General features: G+C 34.7%; 3 protein-coding genes across 6 annotated transcripts; 1 reads left to right on the top strand and 2 right to left on the bottom strand.

The window, feature by feature from the left end:
* Nucleotides 1–4,080: 4,080 nt before the first annotated feature.
* LOC121268379 (probable glucuronoxylan glucuronosyltransferase F8H) lies at nucleotides 4,081–11,546 on the top strand. Of its 3 annotated transcripts, XM_041172634.1 has the most exons (15): nucleotides 4,082–4,431; nucleotides 5,042–5,436; nucleotides 5,654–5,747; nucleotides 6,759–6,945; nucleotides 7,042–7,300; nucleotides 7,687–7,902; nucleotides 7,986–8,072; nucleotides 8,169–8,303; nucleotides 8,680–8,793; nucleotides 8,919–9,166; nucleotides 9,296–9,376; nucleotides 10,125–10,356; nucleotides 10,536–10,634; nucleotides 10,736–10,921; nucleotides 11,096–11,546. In XM_041172634.1, the coding sequence occupies exons 2-15, from the start codon at nucleotides 5,098–5,100 to the stop codon at nucleotides 11,192–11,194; spliced, it is 2,376 nt and encodes a 791-aa protein (XP_041028568.1). In that variant the 5' UTR covers nucleotides 4,082–4,431; nucleotides 5,042–5,097; the 3' UTR covers nucleotides 11,195–11,546. The 3 variants fall into 3 exon arrangements, with proteins under 3 accessions (XP_041028569.1, XP_041028568.1, XP_041028570.1); XM_041172635.1 differs by lacking the exon at nucleotides 8,680–8,793 and having other exon boundaries at nucleotides 4,081–4,431; XM_041172636.1 differs by lacking the exons at nucleotides 4,082–4,431; nucleotides 5,042–5,436 and having other exon boundaries at nucleotides 5,655–5,747; nucleotides 6,662–6,945.
* A 1,157-nt stretch (nucleotides 11,547–12,703) lies between these two features.
* LOC121268378 (dehydration-responsive element-binding protein 2F-like) lies at nucleotides 12,704–14,171 on the bottom strand. Its single transcript, XM_041172633.1, has one exon. The coding sequence runs from the start codon at nucleotides 14,091–14,093 to the stop codon at nucleotides 13,260–13,262; it is 834 nt and encodes a 277-aa protein (XP_041028567.1). The 5' UTR covers nucleotides 14,094–14,171; the 3' UTR covers nucleotides 12,704–13,259.
* Nucleotides 14,172–15,733: 1,562 nt separating this feature from the next.
* On the bottom strand, nucleotides 15,734–17,272 carry LOC121268377. Of its 2 annotated transcripts, none has more exons than XM_041172630.1 (4): nucleotides 16,865–17,272; nucleotides 16,672–16,727; nucleotides 16,522–16,583; nucleotides 15,734–16,374 (listed from the first exon to the last, which is right to left on the bottom strand). In XM_041172630.1, exons 1-4 carry the CDS (start codon nucleotides 17,007–17,009, stop codon nucleotides 15,891–15,893), a joined length of 747 nt encoding a protein of 248 aa, XP_041028564.1. In that variant the 5' UTR covers nucleotides 17,010–17,272; the 3' UTR covers nucleotides 15,734–15,890. The 2 variants fall into 2 exon arrangements, with proteins under 2 accessions (XP_041028564.1, XP_041028565.1); XM_041172631.1 differs by having other exon boundaries at nucleotides 15,734–16,371; nucleotides 16,865–17,271.
* Between the last annotated feature and the right edge of the window lie 5,004 nt (nucleotides 17,273–22,276).

Below are 22,276 nucleotides of genomic sequence, written 5' to 3'. Positions count from 1 at the left end.
ACCCACATAAGAAATTTTAATTTTTAACGATGAGCTCAACTTTTTAAAAATAAAAAAAACTTGCTCATTCTAAATTTTCAATTATATTTGATAATGAATTATTTTTATAATAAATAAATAAATAATCGCTTAAAATGTGATCGAAAACAAGATAACATGAGATGACAAGAAACACATCTCAATTCATCTTAACTCATCTTATCATTACAATTTTTCAAATTTTTACATAAAATATAATAAACAATTCAACATTTTCAAATCCCAAAATAACTTTTCCAAATTTCCACACAAAATATAATAAATAATTCAACTTTTATTTTACTATTTACAAACCATCTCAACTTATCTCAACTCATCTCTGAATCCAAATTACTTCTATAGAGAAAATATATTTACAATTGTGAATTATACAATCGTCATGTAATCGTTTTGAAAAAAATAAATAAAATATAGAACTTACATGAAAAAAAAATTAATTTTTTTAATAATAAATTATATCTTTTTTCAAAACGATTACGCGATATTAACACAATATTTATCCACTTTACAATTTTACGTAGAATTGCCCTATCATACAGAGTGCATACCCATTTATACGGCGGAATGTAAGGCCCAATCCAATCCATCCCAAAAACAGCAGCTCCCAATCAGAAGTAAAAAAACCCGTCTTTATAGAGAAAAACCAGTTTGCACAGCTAAAACTCGTGCCCTCCGATAACTCTAGTGCCCGTCATCACACATCATACAAATTCGATACCGAAAAGAAGAAGAAACAAAACACAAACATCATCCAAAACGATAAACCACAACATCGAGTTTCTCGATGCTGCAACTAATATTCGCGGTGGCCTTCTCGGCGGTGCCTTTGACCCTGTACGTGCCGCCGATCCGAAGCCTTAACCTGTTCGTGGAGACCATAGAGGCCGTTCTCCGCCAGACCACCGTCCTCACTCTCCGGGCCTATCCTCGCATACGCGTCGCCTTCTCTCGCCTCCTCAGCTCCTTCCTCCGCCCAATCTCCAGGAGGTAGACCGCCCACCAGAAAACATCCACACAAATTCTCTCTTTTTTTCTCTTTTAGTCTTTTTTTTTTCGGTGGGTGTGTGGTGCTACCGTGCTGGTGTTCTTTTTGTGATATGGGATTAAATAGTTAATTTTGGGGGTATAATCTTCGGGTGATTCCTTCACCTGACCCTTAATAGTATAAATTGGGATTTTATATAGAGTTTAAAGTTTTTGTCTTTATGGAAGTTTTATCATTATTATTTGCCTTGTTGGTGTTGTTAATTTTGGGATCAATCCCATGATGTTATTTGGGTTTGCTGTACATGGACTAATGTAGTTGTTTTTCTTTTTTTGAGAAGGACTAATGTAGTTCTTACAGATTAGACTTGATTCTCGCATATGGGTGTTTTCAGATTGGGTTGCTGAACTGATTCATTGGATAGTTCTTGGTTGTCCGACTTCAATTAGGTTTTTGTTCTTTAGGAATTCTCATGGCATGAAGAGAATCCGAGTTCAATTTTGTTGCGAGTCATGGGTCTTTCTAGATTAGCATAATTTTCAACTAATCCACTACAATTCTTCCTATCTTGATATTGTCGTTTAGATGTTTGTTGGATGGAAAATGATAGGCCTCCAGCCGGACTACAGCTCTTCTTCAACCCGAGCGACATATCATCTCAAAGTAAAAAATACAGTTTCAAATTGGAAAATATTTTAGCGAGAAAGGAATTACACAAAATAAATTCACAAATTGACATGACTTGATGTGATATGTCAGATTGTAAAATCTCTTTTATTATAAAGGAGATTTAAAGAATTTTATGAAATTATATCAATTTATAAATTTATTTTATATAATATTTTTTGTGTCTATAGCAATTCTATTAAGGTTTTGAACTTGAACATATTACAGCGTGAAAACATCACTTCTCAAGATCTCAAGGTTCCATAACTTTGCAGCTAAACTTTCCTTCTTCCTTTACCATTTTTTATCAACTCCCAATAGAAATCGCTGTTGAGAAGACAGAAAAGGATGAGAATGAAGTATAGAACTTTCTGGATCATGTTGCCTCTTGGTTTCGAATGCTTGCAGCTTCTTCTTCTTCTTTATTCTTTTTTCTGTTTTTTTTTTTATCATTTTTTTGTAGTTGTCTCAATGTAAACAATACTCCCGAATCAAAAAATAAGATTCTCTGTTTTCGCTTGATTGAGAAGCTCGATTTTACTGTGTATTGCCGAGAAGATGGAGAACAAGTTGATTTTAATGGCAGAATTTGATAAGCTCGGTTCATGGATGAGTTATTCTATTTTCAAGCCGGTGTGTATATCACTTAAATAATAAAATCTAATTTGTGAAATTTAAATTTTAAAATTTATTTTTGAGATCAACTTATGGAAGTAAGCAGTGAGGCATAGAAACTTTAGATTAAGAATAATCTTAAGAGATTGTTGACTATAAGAGGAGAGAAGATTTTCAATAAAATCATGTCTTTAAAAAAAATTATTTTTTAATCATTTTAAGATGGTCAGATAATCCCATCGTAGAATGGTTGTAAGCGCAAGGGTATCATCACCCATGGGTAGTTTTCCTTTCTCTGGCCAGGCTTGTTGACATTTACTTCGACATTTACTAATTGAATAGTTAACTTTTTGCTAAGATTTTCTGAAGTTGGAGTGTAACTTATCTTTTGTAACAAATTTATGTTGACGTAATAACCCTATAGAGAGTCAATTCGAGATGGGGACATTTATGTCACTTTTCGAGTTCTATGTGTACATTAAATTCAATGAAATATGACTAAATAACGTATTATATAATTTAACGTATTATATCAAACCATATCAATCTATACTTATCAAAATAAATAAATAAATAACGTTGTCAATAACTTTTCACCACCTTTTGTCACTTGAAATCATAGTTTGATCAGAATGAATGTCTTAATAATCACACTTTAACTGAATATATAATTTGTCAAAAATATGACAATTTAAAAGATAATTTAGGCCCCGTTTGAATATAAAAATAGTTTCGTCTCGTATCGTATCGCCTCATCTCATCATTATAATTTTTTAAAATTTTAAAACAAAATATACAATTCAACTTTTTAAAATCTCAAAATAATAATAATATTTTATTTAACTTTTAACTTTAATTTAAAACCATCTTACTTGATTTCACTATTTAAACGGGGCTTAAGATACGATAATAAATCAAAACTATGATGACAGTGTTCTGATAATATGCATTTATATATTTTGTATATTTTTGTGTGAATATACTCATTAGGAATATACAAAAATACACTTCGCCAACTCAACATTACCTCATTTTTAGGTAAATATCCGTTTAAAAAATATGAAGATTTAATTGTTATTTAACCTTGACATCTCAATGTAAGAAAGAAGATGGTGATTGAACGATGTTGTAGGCTCAAGCACCACTCAATATGTTTTGCAATTTTTGAGTAACAATATTCCATAGTCCAACTCCAAGTTTTGAAGACTTTGTCAATTTAGGATAAGAAAATAAATTCATGAAAACTTTTGTTTGTTTACTTATTTGTTTGAAGGAGACGTTTTCAACTCTTCAAAAAATAAACCCCTAAATTACTTTCTCAATTCCACGTTATACCTTTTTTTTTTTTTTTTAGAGTTGTTTCATCTATAAAAAGATTTTATAAAATTAAATTTATAATCTGATATGTTTTGATATGATACATTAAATTATATAAAATAATGTCAAGAGTTGATTTTTGTAGAATCTAAAAAACAACATTTCTATTATTTTTTTCAACTATCTTAAATATATTTCTTAACCATCGAATTGTTGACTGTTTACACAATTGACTAGGACGCCGTACGGTGGCTTGTAACTATTTCGTCCAACCGTGTATTAGATACTTAATTCTTCTCGATTTATCATAATTCATCATTTTAATTTTTTTAAATTTTAATATAAAATATAATAAATAATTCAATTTTTATAAATTTTAAAATAATAATAATATTAAAATCATCTCAACCTATTAATAATATTTAATAGGTAAACACGCAACCTTACATTGTGAATAAAGGGGCAACAACAGTAATCTATCAATCAAGGAAAAGTTCCAGTACTGTTCTGTTTTAATATTCCTTCGGTTCAATCTTTTCAGCGACAGCATTGGCGGTTTTTGCCTTGGTTTGACCTTCTCTCTCCCTCTTCACCATTCTCAGATGACATTTTCCCAAAATTGCAATCTTTTGCTTCGACATAGTTTAATCTGGGTTTTGATTGGCCAAATTGGAAATCTCTCTCTCTCTCTCTCGTTATAATTTCGATATTTCATTGATTTATTTTCCAGTTTCGTTGACTGCTCTTGCCTTGAATCTTTCTGATTCATATTTGGGTCCTTCACTTTCGGAATCCGTCGTAGGATAAAAAAGGTTAGTAATAGTTTCTAATTGCCAGAACTCAGTCAAAGTCAGTCCCTTGCATTAGTTTTTTGGTCCAATTATGATGTTTTGTTGGTTTTCATTTTGTATTTTTCGCTGCTATTTGATCCATTGCGGTTCTCCCTTTAAAATATCAACGTCTTGGTGTGAAATTTCTTCATGCATGGGGTTGCCCATTGCATACTAGCAATGACTGGCTTTAGCTCAGCTCCAGTGTATGTCAACATACGTTATGATCTGGGCTCGTTTGTTTCGGTCATTCTACGATTTCAATGAGGTTTTTGCAATAGGAGTTCATTTATTCTTTGAATTTTGGACCAGTTTATCATTATTTTGATCTGTATTTTCCGTTCAGTGTGTATATATATATATATATATATATATATATATATATATATATATAATGTGTAAATACCAGTGGTGTTGCACATTATATTTATGCAGAGAGTGGGTTTGATAGGAAGCACCAACATTTTAATGTCGTCTAGCATACCATTTTTGGACTAATAGTAATAATAGAAAGTAGATTTTTGTGTGACTTTGTATGTGCATGTAAACTTTATCTGTCTGTCTTAGGGCTGATTAGCTTCTGTCTTCTAGGTGTAAAGTCTCCACAGATAGTACTGGGTTTATCACGAAATAATCTTTTCAGACATGTTATCTATCCAGAAGTGGAAATGCTCATGGTCTTTGGCAGCAGCAATTGCTTCTATTGTGGCATTGGTTTCAGTAGTTCATCTGTTCCTGTTTCCTTTCGGGCCTTCTTTTGATTACTTCAGGGAAACTCAGAACGCTTGTGTCCCAATTAATGGATCTTCTGGAGCAACAACCAACCATGTTTGGGAAGATCTACAGCCGACCACTGATTTAGATCATAGGTTTCCAGCTGACTTGCACAAGGGAGTTATCTATCATGATGCACCATGGAAAGCTGAGATTGGGCAGTGGCTTTCTGGTTGTGATTCGGTTACCAAGGAAATAAGCATTGCTGAGGTGATTGGAAATGATTTTTCAGTCAGAGTTAATTTGCCTTTCTGTTTATTGTGTTGAAGTGTTTACTTTGTATCCAATACTTGCTCCATAGAATACTCATCTATAGGTTATGCCTGTGTTTTTGCAGCCATTTAGAATTTATAGTATTATAGGCGAGATCAATGTGAATTCCACTTTGGAAGCATATTTTCCTTGTAACTAATTATTCTTGTTGCAGATAATAGGCGCCATTAACTGCAAAAATGGCTGTAGTGGTCAAGGCGTTTGTAATCGTGAATTAGGTCAATGTCGGTGCTTTCATGGATATAGCGGTCAGTATGAAATTTTTCCCTTAATTTCATTTTATTACAAATTGATTTAGAAGCAGCAAATAGAAAAGGGTGCTATTCCAACTTATTACCCTTATAGTCAGAAAGTATGATTTTAGTGGTCTTTTATGATATACTTTGTGATATACCACAATGATATTAAGTGTACCAGTTAAAGCAACATAATCTATGGATAGATTTCTGTTCAAGTCAATTTCAAAAACATATCAATAGCATGGTTTACTTTACATGAGTGCATGGTTAATTTTTTCATCCCTGTAGTGTTTTAGCTTAGTAGTTGAAGATTAGAACCTTTATGAAACAAATACTAGGATAAATCTATCTGGTTCATATATATATTATATATATATATATATATATATATATATGGTCCTTGTAAATGAACATAACATTAAGATGAAGATCTGTGATATTTCTTAACATTCGTTTTGCACGGTTGAAATTATTGGTAGGTTTAGTTTCTTCCATCGGTAGCTTTCAAATTGTTTTCCCCTTCTTTTAGATTTAAAATCTTGATTAAGGTGTGTAGCTTTTGATTCTAGTCAATCATCATTTTGTCATCTTTGTTGTTTAGCACCAATGGATGGGCGTTTTCTGAACCACCAAGAAGAAACTTATTCAAATAGCATTACTTTGATAGTTACATTCTTTTGGGTCCCATCTTTCAAATGCATCTCTGTGTGTGTCTTTTCCCTCCCTTTTATCTACAATCTATGTTTCCATCTTCAAATTTAAATTTAAGCTGCATTTCCAGTGAAATAAAATTCTTTTGTATTCTAAGAGTAAATTTTGCCAATAAAAAGGGTAAATTTTCCACCTCCCCCCCCCCCCCCCCCCGCCCAAAAAAAAAAAAAAAAAAATCAATAAAATTCCTAGTCACTTGCTCTTAAATATAGGATGTGCTTCAGTTTTCCCCAACCCAGAATCAAAGTTAATGTTCCTACCTGATCAACCCTGTTGCTATCGGCTATATAATGTCTGATGGTGCGACAGGAGAGGGGTGCTCTGAAAGACTGCAGTTGGATTGCAATTTCCCACCATCACCAGAACAACCGAATGGGCGATGGGTTGTCTCAATATGCCCCACTTACTGTGATACAAGAAGGGCAATGTGCTTCTGCGGAGAAGGCACAAAATACCCAAATCGTCCGGTGCCGGAGGCTTGTGGGTTTAAACTGAAGTAAGTGCCGTCAAATTCCTAACCAAAGATTTTATTGGCAAATCCCATTGCTTGCAAAATATTGGATAAGTTACAATTTCCTTCCATCCATTTCAGCTTATCTTCTGAACCTGATGCTCCCAAACTGACTGATTGGACGAAAACTGACCTAGATAATATTTTTACAACCAACGGTAGCAAACCTGGATGGTGTAATGTGGACCCAACTGAAGCATATTCTAACAAGGTTCAATTCAAAGAGGAATGTGACTGCAAATATGATGGTCTCTGGGGGCGATTCTGTGAAGTGCCCGTTCTATGTACTTGTATTAACCAATGTTCTGGGCATGGGCGGTGCCGTGGTGGATTTTGTCAGGTAATGTTTTGATTTTGTGTACATGATCTTTATTGTCTGATATGCTTTAGGGAGGAGAAAGCTTGGTCAACCATCTTTTCCATCTACATGATGAAGAAGTGAGTGGGAATAGTATAAGTTAGGCAGGAGGTATTCACAATCCTCATGATATCAGTACATTTTGAGTACTATTCACAAATTAGTTAACTATCTTAATAGAAAAGAATAATACACACATGAGAAGTCATTTAATGTGATTTTAATGGAAATTTAATTAATGTCCAATTTCTATGACCATGTAAGTTCTAATATTTGGGTTAACCTATATCACCTTTGTTGCTGTGTGCTTTTCTGTTCTCTGATTTGTCATTCTTAAATGCCTAAACTAAATCTAGAATATATCTCAGTGTGACAATGGATGGTATGGAATAGATTGCAGCATTCCATCTGTTGTATCTTCTGTCAGAGATTGGCCTCAGTGGCTTCGACCAGCTCGGATTGATGTTCCTGATGATGCATACCTTACAGCGAAGGCTGTCAATCTCAATGCTGTGGTGAAAAAGAAAAGGCCCCTTATTTATGTTTATGACTTGCCTCCAGGTTTCAACAGTCTTCTCCTTGAGGTCAGAATCAGCTCTAATTTTGTATTCCTTGACCAATGCCAGCATCAAGTTTTTTATGTTTCTTGATTTGTTGGGTGCTGTAGGGGCGCCATTTTAAGTTGGAGTGCGTTAATAGAATATATGATGACAAGAATGCAACATTGTGGACAGATCAGCTGTACGGAGCCCAGGTAATATTTAAACTGAGATTGAGACTAGTTAACTTCAAATGCTTAGAAATCCCTAAATTTTTTACTTTTTTATCCTGTGATGCTATATGCTTCCAGATGGCACTTTATGAAAGTATCTTAGCCAGTTCACATCGAACATTGAACGGTGAAGAAGCAGATTTTTTCTTTGTTCCTGTCCTTGATGCGTGCATAATAACTCGTGCTGATGATGCTCCTCACTTGAGCATGCAGGTACACTTATGTGGCTGTTGCATATGTTGCATATGTTGCAGGCACTTATCTGTCTTTTCTTTTTTGTCTCTACTTGTATGTACATGTGAATGGATGATGCACATGTCCCAATCCCTGTTTTTTCTAATTTTGAAATGAATTTTAACATTTCCTGATGCCTGTAAATGGTAATTTGATCATGGCATAAGATTTTGATCTCTTCTTAGGAGTTTTGTTATACCTTCTATTTACCCGTTAGAACCTTCATTTAGTACCTAACCAAGATAGGCAAGGTTTATGGGTGTGTGAATGATATTGCACGTTTGGTTTGTATGTTTGGGTTTTGTTCACTTGTATGTGTGATTCCCATTGTAAGTGAATATGACTTGCACTTCAGGAACATATGGGTTTGAGGAGCTCTTTCACTCTGGAATTTTATAAGAAGGCTTATGAACACATTGTTGAGCAATATCCTTACTGGAATCGCACATCAGGAAGAGACCATATTTGGGTATGTTGTAAGTACAAAAATCATGTATTGTCAGTGTGGAGAAAGTGAATACAGTTTGTCTTTTGCTTGTGATTGGAGTACTATTCAGTGGAAGCTAATGAAGTCACTTTTATATCTGAAGGCAGTTTTTTTCCTGGGATGAAGGTGCGTGCTATGCCCCCAAGGTGATATGGAGTAGCATGATGTTGGTTCACTGGGGTAACACAAACTCAAAGCATAACCATTCAACAACAGCCTATTGGGCTGACAACTGGGATAGCATTCCTTCCAGTCGAAGAGGCAGCCACCCATGCTTCGAACCTGAGAAAGACCTTGTGCTTCCTGCTTGGAAACGTCCTGATGGTATTGCATTAAGCGCAAAACTTTGGGCAAGGTACAAATTTCAATGAAAGACTTGTCTCATCTTTCTTGCCCCAGTTGTTTGGACTCATTTAACAATGCAGACATTTTGAATTTTCCATTTATTCAAGTGAAAATGAGCACTTCAATGATTCATTTACAGGCCCCGAGAGAAGCGAAAGACCCTGTTCTATTTCAATGGGAATCTAGGGCCAGCTTACCCAAACGGAAGGCCGGAAGCTTCGTAAGTTTACTGGAGAATTGTTTAAATGTTTTCAAATTAGCGAACTGGTCTTAAATGATATGTAGCCAACCTGTCTAGAGAGTAAAAAATGGAAATTTTGTTCTTTTCTCCCTTAAAATACTGCGATTGGAAAGATGGATTCCAAAGCTATGGTCTTCTTGTCTTTGACACTTGTACCAGAGGAACTGTAGTGTAAACTGCTATAAATAGCCTACTTATCAATTAATTTACAATAAACACTAAAATGGTGATGGTAGAAGAAGGAAGTTACAAGGTTCATAATCAAATACCCTAAAATTCAATCAAACACGAGGATCAAACCACAGTAGAGTTTCGACTCAATTTCCAACTCCAACCTTATAGGGGATTTTCGTAATGATGTTCAATAGCCCCTGATTTGAAACTATTCCCAATGTGAGGAATGAGGGTCTACTTCCATCTCTAATTCACCTCCAGGGGATTCTTAAAGGGTTTAAAAATTGTTAGTACACCCTTGAAGATAGTTTTAAACAGAGACTGAAAATACTATGCCTTATTTAGGTTGCCAATTTCCGTCTTCCTGAATTAGGAGAGCAAGAACCAGTCTCTTTTCCCCCCCCACTTCCTGCTCTATGTTTGACGAGCAAGCTTTGAGTGGTCTAGATGGTCATTGTCTTTGGCTGGTTGAATTTCCAGTTTTGCAAACGGTTACTAAAATACATATTTTCAGAAGATAATAAATATACTAGTGATGTGTGTGTGTGTGCAGGTATAGTATGGGTATCAGACAGAAAATAGCAGAAGAGTTTGGATCAAGTCCTGACAAGGAAGGAAAGCTTGGGAAACAGCACACAGAGGATGTGATTGTAACACCACTACGCTCTGAAAATTATCATGAAGATTTAGCCGGTTCTGTTTTCTGTGGGGTATTTCCTGGAGATGGTTGGAGCGGTCGAATGGAAGATAGTATTCTGCAAGGGTGCATTCCTGTAGTCATCCAGGTATTGCGGTTCTGCATCTTGCTTTTCCATCAATTTGGTAGTCATTTAACAGCTACATCTAATAATGAGTTTGATTTAGTTTGTCACTGATAGTCTGAGTTCCAAAAAGCTCAAACAAGATATTAAATTAGAAACATAGATGGCCTAATTAAAGTATTAATTTGCTTTTACATGTGTAGGATGGGATTTTCCTGCCATATGAGAATGTGCTCAACTATGAGAGCTTTGCTGTTCGGATAAGTGAAAATGAAATTCCAAATTTGATAAAGATACTCCGGGTAATTTCATTCAAGTATTTAGATTTGAAATTGAGATTGGGAAACAATAAAGTGAAAGTTGGCAGTTGAGTTGACTAATGTGTTCCTCTTGCTTCCTTTAGGGATTCAATGAAACAGAAGTAGAATACAAGCTGGCCAATGTACGGAAAATCTGGCCGAGGTTCTTGTATCGTGATTCTATTATGCTCGAAGCTGAGAGGCAAAAAACTGTTTTTGGCCGCGTTGAGGATTGGGCAGTTGAGTTCTCGCAATTAATTGAAGATGATGTTTTTGCCACGTTTATACAGGTATATTTGAATCCTATTACAAATAGGAAGATGATTTGTATGTAATTTAGGACATATAGAAACTTGAATTTTGCAACATAATCAAATATGTTTCCTGTACACATGCATCTGTGTGTGTGTGTGTTTGCCTGTCTCTATCTGAACCTGCTGACCTGTTTTTCTTGTCTTAACAAGGTTTTGCATTACAAGTTACATAATGATCCTTGGAGACGACATATTCATGTAGAAAAAGACTTTGGGTTACCTAGAGAATGTTTGATAGGAGCCAACTGAAGAGATTTGTTCATTTTTAAGAGACTGCTGCAGCTGGAGGGCTCAAAGAAACGAGTCCCTCAAAAGCCTGGACAGATGGGAGCAACCAGCTGGACAGTGTCTACAAGCCAAGTTCTCTGATTGGAACCAATTGCTAACCAGAGTTGGGCACCTTCTAAATTTCTTCTCCTTCTTCTTCCTTTTAGAGTAAAAGTATTCATGCGAGATTCATATATGCATCTTGTTCTGGCTCATTGCCTCATTATATTCAGGAAACAATGAATAAGAAAAAAAAAATCAATAATTTTTTTGCTCATTTCTTGTTTGTATTGACATTTTGATTTTATGGAAGAAAAATTGTGAAGTGGTTGAAGAAATGCTAGAGGGTGATATGTTAATTTTGATATCTATGGTGTTGTCAGAAAAGTATCTATCTTCTCAAGTTTCCCCTATCCCTTCTGGATTTCTTCTGACCATATTTTTATTTTAAAGAAAATTTAAATATAGTGATCTTTATAGCGCGACAACAATGCGGGTTTTTTTTTTTAGATTTGTTGTTACTAAGGAATGATGATTTAAGAGAAGTGATATTAGCAATTGGCCGGTAATGATACTCTTATACTTTTTTTAACTATTGTTTTACTATCTTTCTTTTTTTTTTTTTTCTTTAAATTTGGATTAAAAATTTTAGAACACGATCTTATTGCATAATATAGAAAAAAAATAAATCCAATCAACTAATATAATCATATAATTTAATTAAAAATAAATTCAATTTTATAAAAGTTGGCCTTCTTTTACTCTTTGAGTTAATTTTATAAAAACATTTAGGTAGTAAATCAGTAGTAAATGAGGTGTAAGTGTATTATTACCCTTAGCATTTTCAAGGTGTGCATGTTGCGTTCGCTCTTATTGAAAAAAGTGGATAAATTTAGAGTCTACATTTAAAATTTATTTTTTTAAAAATGAATCCTACTATTTTTAAAAGAGAGTGTACAAGATTTGAACACTCTAATAAATAATAACTAGCATTACTCTTAATTTAATACCATTTTTGACTGTAAACAATACATTCATTTATTGTGTCAGAAGACTAGAACCATTCTCATACTGCCCCATAGACATCAAGACCCAACCAACAGTACGAGAATAATAAAAGAGAAATACTTTAGTCATAAAGAGGTCATACAAAAGTAAATTTATAAACTGATATGGTTTGATGTAGTACGTTAGATTATAAATATACTTTTATTCTAAAGTAGATTTAACATATTTTATGAAGTTACGTCAGTTGTCAATTTGTATGTTTAGTTTAATGAGATTTATTTATGACTATAGTATTTCTCATGATAAAAATAACACATGTTCTGTCACGACAGAATTTGACATTTTTCTTTCAAATGTGTCAAGTAAGAATGTCTACATCTTATTATTTGGAGTTTTTGCCTCTTAAATCATGTTTGTTGCTAACTGTTTTATGCCATGATTTTTCACTTCAAATAGAATCAAGCACGTAGCTAAACCTCGAATATTCATAGAGCAACTTCCATTGGAATCATGACTTCTATGCGTAAGCCTTTGTCCATTAACAATTGTTTTGTTAATCCTCCTTGAAATGATATCTTAGTGTGTGATAAATACGATGTTTCAATTAGCACATAGATCTTCTGATTATCATTTACTAGAATGCCAGATGTTGAAAGCCCAGGAGACGATTAAGACTTTTCTGTAATCAGTTTGTAACATGTTTCCTGTAAGTTCCCTCAGTTGACTAGGAACGGAGCAAAAACATGCAGAATTGCAAGGAAGACCCTATCTCGATCAGTTCGCATCAACCATTAAGCTTAAAACCAAGTTCAATTTTGTTTTCAATGCCACTACAAGTTGAACAGCAAATTTCTCGCAGCCTCTGCTAAAATCACTCTCATATGGTCAAAGTGAACTGATTTCTACTAAGAGATGGAAAACTAGGTTTCAAGCCAAACTGACTATGGCCTAGCTTAAGCGATGATTAGTCTACTTTCTTTAACTAATTTTCAAGTCCACTAAAGCTAAACCCTATTTCTTCCAAAACCAGTTGATCTTCTCAGAAATTCCAAATGGAAGTAGGTAAACTGAACTCTTCACTAAAGTCATAACTCTGGAGATAATTGGCTTCTGCTTCTTGATCTGTAATCCCATGCATCTCGGTTAGTGTATCCCAGTTGAAACTCTCGTCAGCAAAGGTTCCAAGTTGGTCACCACATTCTGTCAATGGAGCTTCTGGCGTCGCAAAGTTTACTGTGGTATCTGTTGAGTTCGTCTGTCTCTCTTCTTTCAATATGCCTAGCTGCTGAAGAAACTCGTGGAGATCAATCTGTGGTTTCTCCACACAAGATGAAATTTCAGCATCTTTCTCCTTCACTGCTGGATTTTCTACTTGGGTTTTGTCACTTATGGTCAGGAATTCAGCTTTTGAATCGCACGAGGATGAACTAGAAGAAGGGGTTTGGCTTTGAACCCCATTTTGCTTTAGTTCTTGGAGCCTCTGATGAATGACATGAACACTAGGTTGGGCAGTTATATTGAGCAATCCAGAAGAAGGAAACGTGGGAATGAAATTCTTGGAAGGAAACCATTTAAACTTATGGGAATTGACCATAGAATTGGGGTTTGGCTGAAGGTGGGGAAGATTGAGATAAGCATCTGGTCCATACAATCTCCTTGCAGCCTCATCATAAGCCATGGCAGCTTCTTCGGCCGTGGCAAAAGAGCCTAACCAGAGTCTAGTTCTCTTCTTAGGCTCTCTTATTTCAGCAACCCATTTCCCCCATGTTCTTTGTCGAACGCCCCGGTACTCGCACGAGGCATTCAGAGGGCCACCTTTGCCTCTTGTTGGACCTTTCCTCCATGGTTTTAATGGAGATCTGCCACCCTCCATGGCTTGTTTTGGGGTGTCTGTGAAAGCTAAGTGAGTAGGAAGTGATAGTACGTGTTGGGACTGCGGACTATGGATTGAAAGGCGCGGGATATGTAGGGAGTGAGAGTGCAGCTTGGTTTAAATGCGTTCACGTTTGAAACTATTGTAGCCCATGTGAGTCTGTGACCGTTAACAAGCGTATAGATGGATCTCTGCATGTTCTTACTCATGATCAATGCATAATTTTACTCTTCTTTTTTCTTGATAATGAATTTACATTTAAATTTCTATTTTTCAACAAAATTATAAAAGCCACATTCTAAAAGTCACAAAATCATTTGGGTTGCATTTCATATCATTACCATTTCATAGAATAAATCGATTAGAGTATTACAATCAAAATACATCTCCAACTCCAACTCCACATATCTGATCCCAGCAAATGAGTAGATTAGGTTGGAGGGGAACTTCGTACTTATGATCCCATGTACGAGCACAGAGCATTCGAAGAGGTTTTTTAAGATTTATCTGTGACCAACGACTGGTTTTTGTTTTGGTTTTCCTCAAATGTGGGGGGACTTGTAAGAGTGCATTAAATGTTGAGGTGGGGACTGGAATATTTTGCAAGACTGCTTTTGAACCCATCAAGTGTGTGTAAAAAAAGGAAGTAAGTGCTTTGAATGAAGTGTGACTATCTTTTCCTTGGATTCTATGGGCGTTGGTTGTCCATAAATATAGTTGAAGTTTGAGTATGGCTTTCACAAAGACCCCCCCACCTCACTTACATTTTTCATTTTCACGAGCTCTATTTCACATGTTTTCCTGCCATTCACAACCTGAAACCCGGGATTGCCTTCACCTTTATCCCATGCTTGCCTTCCCCTCTCTCTCTCTCCCTCACACACACACACAAAATGGAAGTACCCCTAGACACTAAACCCTGTAAATACCACATTCTTGTCATTTATAAATCATGATAGTCATGCAGATATTGCAGCTACGCTGGAGAAAAAGGCTCCTTATCATGAGCGCTCCTCCATTTTAGGTTCAAATGCAACAGGAAATGCAAGAACATTACAATCTTATTGATGTGTGTGTATAGGGATCCAAAGAACATATGAATGTCACAATCTTCTCTCTCACTAGAAGTAGAAGACAAATACCGCTCTCCATACAGAATGAACCTTTTCTCTGGTTCGGGGATGATGACATGAGAATACTCCACAGAGGATTGGCATTTTCCTTGGGGTATTTTCAAAGTACATCTGCCTGAGTAATCCAATTTCTTTATCATTTTGTATGCCCTGAATATAGAAAAGAACAAATCTATTCATGTGATGATGATGAGTCATCCTATGACGTGACATTAGATGATTGGAATGATGTGGCCTTAGATGATAGGTTTATAAGTGAAATATAATAAATAGTCTCCGATTATCTAATGCCATGTCATGGAATGATGAGTAGCATTGCTATGCAGAAAACCAGAAGCCATTGATACAGATCCAGCAGGCTTTACCAACGAACTAGATGGGAGGGATGGCGTAAGTATTAGGAGGATCCTGTTCTGAAGTTCAAAACCACAGAGCAAATATGACATTCACTACATTTCAGGGCCGTTACATGAAGGTTTGTATCTTATAAATAGATCAAATCGGTTGTTGATAAAATTTGAAATTAATATTCTAAATGTCAGCATTCACAATTGGTTGGTAGAAACTTTGATCAGAGACTACTTCAAAGAAATTAAAAGAAAAAAAAAAAAAACTCTCTTCCCTCTTCTGTTTCTCCTGTTTCTCTCTCTGTTCTATTGCTGCTTTAGACTTGTTCTTCTTTAACCACAAGCAGAGGACTCCTTTCTCTGTCTCTAACTCTCTTCTTTAGCTCGCCTAAAACCCCATCCTGTTCTTTCGCTTTGGTCCCTTTCTTCCAACTCCTTCTCCTCCCCAATTTCTTCAATTCCGAACAGAATTCTGTGATCTGATTCAGAATTTCCCGTCCGCCCAGCAAATTACGCGCCGAGAATGTATTCCTCATCTGCGGTTTCCGGTCATGCTTTGACGAATTCTCCGACAACTCAACCGATTTCTTCTCGTTCTCTGTGCTTGGTTTCCTTGTTGCTTTCTCTGATCTGGTCCTCCCATTAGGAATGGGAGCAGAAACGTTTGGATTCCTGTTTTCGCCGTCTTCAATAGAACTACTCTGTGAATAATATGATCCTTTCGTTTTCAAAGACTTTGAATCGGGAAAGTTTGTAGATGAAGATGGATTTATTTCTTTTTCTTTTGGCTTCACATTTCTGCCAAAAAGTAAATCCAGTAAAGAGAGTTAGCTTACTTAAATATGTGCAAAAAATCTATTAATTATTTGTGCTTGAAATAGTGAGACTCAAGTTCTCAATATTATACTGCATTTTTATTGAAAACCAAACGGTGGTTTTGAATGATACCTTCGATTCCTATCCCTGAAAGGAAGGATTTCTGAAATGGAAGCTGTTCTTAGAAGCTTAACCTGAAAATACAGAATATCCACGCTTTGCTTGAGATGTTTATCTTACAAAACAGAGGAACCATACTAGCAAAAACGCATCGATTGTAACCTTCGAAAGGCGCACTGGTTTCAGAAAATCTGCATTATTCTTCTGATGCTTGCAATCTGCAATGCCCGAAGCGAAAATTAATAAATATAGAACCCCAGAAAACATGGGTTTCGAAGTTTTTTTCTTTTACCATTACGGGTTTCCTTTTCGTTTAAAGGGAACAAACATGGAGTAAAGGAATATTGGGTTTTACCTGGAGCGCAGAACCAGGGCTCATCGTGAACGGGCCGGTCCGGGGCAGAGAGATCAACCCATTGAGGCGCATCGTAGTTCTCGTACGTGTCGTCTTCGATGAATTCCGATTCTACGTTGTTCCAATCGATGTTTTCTGGTTCCATACCTTCAGAAAATCTACAAAAACGAAAATGGGAATTAGAGTAGTTGAAGATGACAAGTGAGAATTGAATTGTGTGCAGATATATTTAGTAGCAGAGAAGCTTGAGGAAGCTTTGCTCCGATCCTGAATCTCCGAACCGCTTTTGATCGTGTAAATGTAGAAAATTGGGCCAAGAGAATGAGGGAGAGAAATTGTGATGAAATTGAAGAAAGGTTTGGAGCAGCTGACGAGATTTTGTAACGCCAGGGACGCAGAAAGCAAGTAGGGTTTTTTTATTTAAACATTTTCGACCGTTGGAGCCGTCACCTTCAATAATTTTTGTTAGCCGCGTGTGAATATCGGGGTGGCCTCATTCTCTAATTTTTATTTTATTTTATCTCATTTTATTCTATTTTATTTCTAAACATAATTTAAATATAAACATTTTAAAACTCGTTTACAAAGGAATGGGCTGCTAAATATAGACCGTAGTAAGAATCCTTGGAAATTTTTTAAATATTAGGCCTATTTTATTTTAATAACATAATTATATAACACAATTAAAATATTGAGTCTAAAATGTTTAGTTCTTTTATTTAGAAAACGGGTTTTCTGCATTTGAAGACCAAAATTACTTATCAAATTCTAGATTATATCAACTTATATCATAAACATTTGTTTAGAAATATAACGTGATATTTTCTTTGAAATTCACTTTCTTTACTTTTATTTAATAGTCATTATATTTTCAAGTCAGTGTGTACTGCATACTATTCGAATCACTTAAATTATAAAATTTGATTTGTAGGATCTAAAATTTAAAATTTATCTTTCAAATCAAATTATGTCACATAAACAGTATGTAGCGTAGAAACTTTATAATAACAATACTCTTTTAGAATTATTCTATTTAATAGACTTTTTTTTTTGTCACTGTGTATTAAGCGTCATTTTGAAGATTATATATATACACACACATATTCAATTTCTTATCGTTTTCCTCTTCGTCGAAGTGTACCATATATTTCTTTTAATCAAGATGTGTTTGTCATTTTTGTCATTTTATTTTAATGTTTAAATATGTGTGTGTTTAAATAGAATAAAAATGATAATAAATCACATATTAATTAAATAGATGTGTGTACTGGTGTAAGATTTCATTGTAACATTTATTTGAAAATAATTAAGAGGTCCTACACGAACAGTTCCCGTTGTTGTGAAATTATAGAAAAATGCCAAGATGGAGAATCTTCAAGATTAACTTCATTACGCATACCATCTATCATGCTCTGTTTTTGTAGACGTACCAAAAATACAATCACTGGTATCATCACGGTCATGTACATGTAATATATTCGGACCTTAATTAATTTATACTAAGTCAGCATGAGATAACCAGCCTAACATCAACTTGGTGTATGATATATGGAAAATGCTAGTGGAGACCCTCAAATTTATCGCTCATGCATTTTAATTTTTGTAATTTAATTTTTTACTTAATAATTAAGGAAGTGATTATTAGTAAAATTATGTAGTTTTTTTTTATTTTTTCTTAATGATTAAAAATGTTAAAAAAAATACTTCAAAGAAAATCAAAAGAAAAATAACAACAATTTTATAACTAGTGGTACGCCCAACGATAAACATTGGGCGGCTTGCTAGCATGATCCTATATATAAATATTATATATATATATATATATATATATATATATAACTAATGCTACTATGTCGCTTGTGTATTACCACCTAATCTTATTGCTCATGCCATGTCACATAATTATTAAAAAAAGAAGCACAAGAAACAAAATACGAAAGTGCCTTCTAGCCTAACATCTCGCTCCCTCCCCTCTCTCCCTCACATCGTCGATCACTAGAAAATTACTCTGTGACTCAACAGTTAGGAAATGTAGTCTTTAACGAGATCAAATTTTTGGTTTAATAATTTTTCGAGAATGAAATCCTCTAACTCAAGTGCTACACACTCAATACCAAATTGGAGGTTCATCCAACTATTACCCTTTGCCAAATATAGAGCCACAACATCTTCCAATGACTGGTCCAACTTTGGCCTCAAGCTAAGGTACAAGCTAATCTTTGCCCATACCTCCTCTAGCTCAAGCTCGGTTGTTACAGCTCAAAATCATTAAAACACATAAAATTTTGGTTGAAGCAAAACAACAAAAGAACATAGATTTGACACAAAATCACAGAGAAAACGACATGGACAGGGAATTAGATGGATTCGTGAAATTTCTCTGAGACTTTGAGAGCATGGGAGAGAGATGTTGCTGTTGGCAAAGTTGTTGCCATTTTCAACCAACTAAAGATTTTCTTTTCTATATATTCAAATATGTCCATTTTCTCTGGGAAAATTAAGAGGGAGAAAAATTATCTCATAAAACTAGAGACAGATAGAAGAAGAGATTATATGTGTGAACAAGGTGTTGGTGAGTTGGTTAGCCATTATTATTTTTCTCCTTCCTTGAAAATTCATTCATGTACCAAATAGAGGAATTCCTTGCGTTTAAATGAAATCCCTCCGCTGAGTTTTATTTTTGTTTTCATCTTTTTCTCTTTTTTAAAAAAATAACTATGTAACGTGGTATGTTATTGTATTCCAAATAACATGCCACGTAGAGAGGGCAAACCGAGCGGTCAGTATGAGACGACATATTAACATTTTATATATATATAATAAATATATATTTATATATATGCTAGGTTGAATCGTAGTGTATGGTTTTTTCTAGTGTTCTAGTAATTATTGAACAAGACGGACGTGCATATAACATCGATGTGACCTCGATGCTCTCGTTGTTAACAATCCTAAGCCAGAAAAAATAAAAAAATAAATATTGGGAGTCATTATCCAATAGCTCGAAACCGATAAAATGGTTTGTAGATGTATATTCACATAAAAATTCAAAGATTGTAGGTTTTTTTTTTTTTTATTAGGGCGAGGAAAAAACATCTTTACCCTTTAGATAAATTTATAAATTAAGTTTTATAATATTAATTGTTACATATATGAGTTTTTTTGGACAACATCAAATTGATGTTTAATAAATATATTTAATTTAAATAAATAATATTTATATTTTTAGGATGTGTAAATCTTACACACTCATTTTGAAAAAATAGTTAAATCTAGAATTTATATAAAAAAATTATTTTTTAATAATAAATTCTATTTTTTTACTTATCTAATATTATTATTTAATTTATGTGTCTATTTCTCGTACTTAACGTTAGGTTAGTATTGCCAAAAGTATATGACCTGATGACATAAGACTCAAATATTCAAAATAGAAGTCTTGGGTTAGACTCCCTCCCGACTCAAGGGATAAAAAAAAAAAAAAAAAAAAAAAAAAAAAAAACGTTGGGTTGGTATTATATGATTTACGTTGTGGTGGACAAGGAAACACCATGTTGGCGGGCGAGGCTACGTCGTGGTAGCTGACCAATAATCGGGGTGGCAACATATTTGGAGAGAACATTAATATAGTAGGTGGGATTACTGCATAATTTCAGACTTCAAGCTAAGAAGTTTGTATCTATACGAAACTCGTTCAAAAGTAGTGGGCAGTACTTCTTCTAGACTTTGGACATTTTGCAAAACCATTGAGACTTTCTTTGAAGTTGATATATATATTTCAAAACAGGACACCCCCAATGAACTTATTGATTTATTACTGGTTCTCCTTTGATGTTTTTGGAAGAAAATAAAAAGAAAAAGAAATTAATCTTGATTTGTAAAAGGCTGTTTTTATTTTTTTATTTTTTTTCCTTTAAGAATAAGGGGAGGCAGAGGCGACCAATATATCAATCATTTATGAGCGTAATTATAGGAGCCCCTCTCCACCACAAAATGATTGATTTGAATCATAGCTATTATCTCAAGGGCAAGCTTATCGCCACAGCACCCCTAAAGTATCTAGCTGGTTCAAGATCCATTTTATAATCCAAAAGTTAGGATTTACTATCACAAGTGGTTTTGTCCTGACTTGAACTCTTGACCTCGAAGCCATAAAATATCAGCTCGTACTGGACAACCTTGGTGGTGTAAAAGGCTGATGTTAAAAAATAATTAAAGTTGACCAAAATGGGTAAAAAAAAAAAAAAATCAAATTCATGTGTGTGTATATATATATATATATATATATATATATTTTTTTTTTTTTCATTGAATGAAAATGATACGAGAGTGATAGGAGGCAATTTCTTTTAGAGTTCCGCTTCGAAGCAATCCGACTGATTATGTGCATATAACAACCTCTCTTTCATCTGGTACCACGCCAAAGATTTCACCAAACCAACAATAGACTCATTCACATAGTATAACTCTCAAAATAGAAAAGAAATATAGTAATATCAGTTCCACCACCCTCAATATCCACTCCTCCGCTGCCATCCTCCACTTTGTGAGTTTCATCCTCCATTATAGAACCCACAATAGCCCCTCTACATCAATCTCGAATCTGAAAGCCATTGCACACATATACATAGAGAGAAAAATTAGTGCACTATGTTAAGCCTCCGTTAATCCACCCAGCAATAACCACCATCATAGTAGCCCAAAGCTCCACCGTGCGTCACCAAAAAAAATCGCTGCACCATGAGATGAAAATAGCCTAGACGCCATGTCCCAACCACCCAACAGACCTATGTTTTTGCTCTTAAAAAACAGAGCACAATTTCTTCCCATGCACGACAATCACGCAAGCTTCCTTAGCCATAGCGCCACCGCTACCTATAGCCCACAGGAAACCAACAACCCCACCACAAGCTTCCTCTCTTCAGTTTTTTCATACCCAAAAAAAAAAAAAAAAAAAAAACAAAAAAACAAAATGGTGAGTACCCTATGAAAACCACGCCACACCAAAGGATTCCCACACACCACATATTTCACGCACATGAAGTAAAAAAAATGCTCAACTCATATCTGCAGGCCGCTCTCTTTAGCTCTCGCTAAAATCAAGAAGTTCGAGAATGAATGCGGAAGAATCTGAGAAAAATTGAAGGTAGATACGGAAACAAAAAGATGATATTTTGAGAGAAATTTAGCATAAATGGACATAGGAGAAGATATTTGAGAATCTTTGAAGGTAGAGAGAGAAAAGTTTGAGAGAAGGAATTAAAAGGTTGGAGTAGTTTTCTGTTCATGCTAAAGACTGGAGCAATTTTCGTCTCTCTCTTTCTCTCGTATGTTCTTCTTTGGTGGGAATTTGTTGTTGTGCATTCACGTGATAATTGTGGAAAGCTACCTGTCACTTAATTATTGGTAGGC

Source organism: Juglans microcarpa x Juglans regia, chromosome 5S (assembly GCF_004785595.1).
Source record: "Juglans microcarpa x Juglans regia isolate MS1-56 chromosome 5S, Jm3101_v1.0, whole genome shotgun sequence".
NCBI lineage: Eukaryota > Viridiplantae > Streptophyta > Magnoliopsida > Fagales > Juglandaceae > Juglans > Juglans microcarpa x Juglans regia.
Note: the sequence above shows the minus strand (reverse complement) of the source record. Positions and strands in the feature narration are given on the sequence as shown.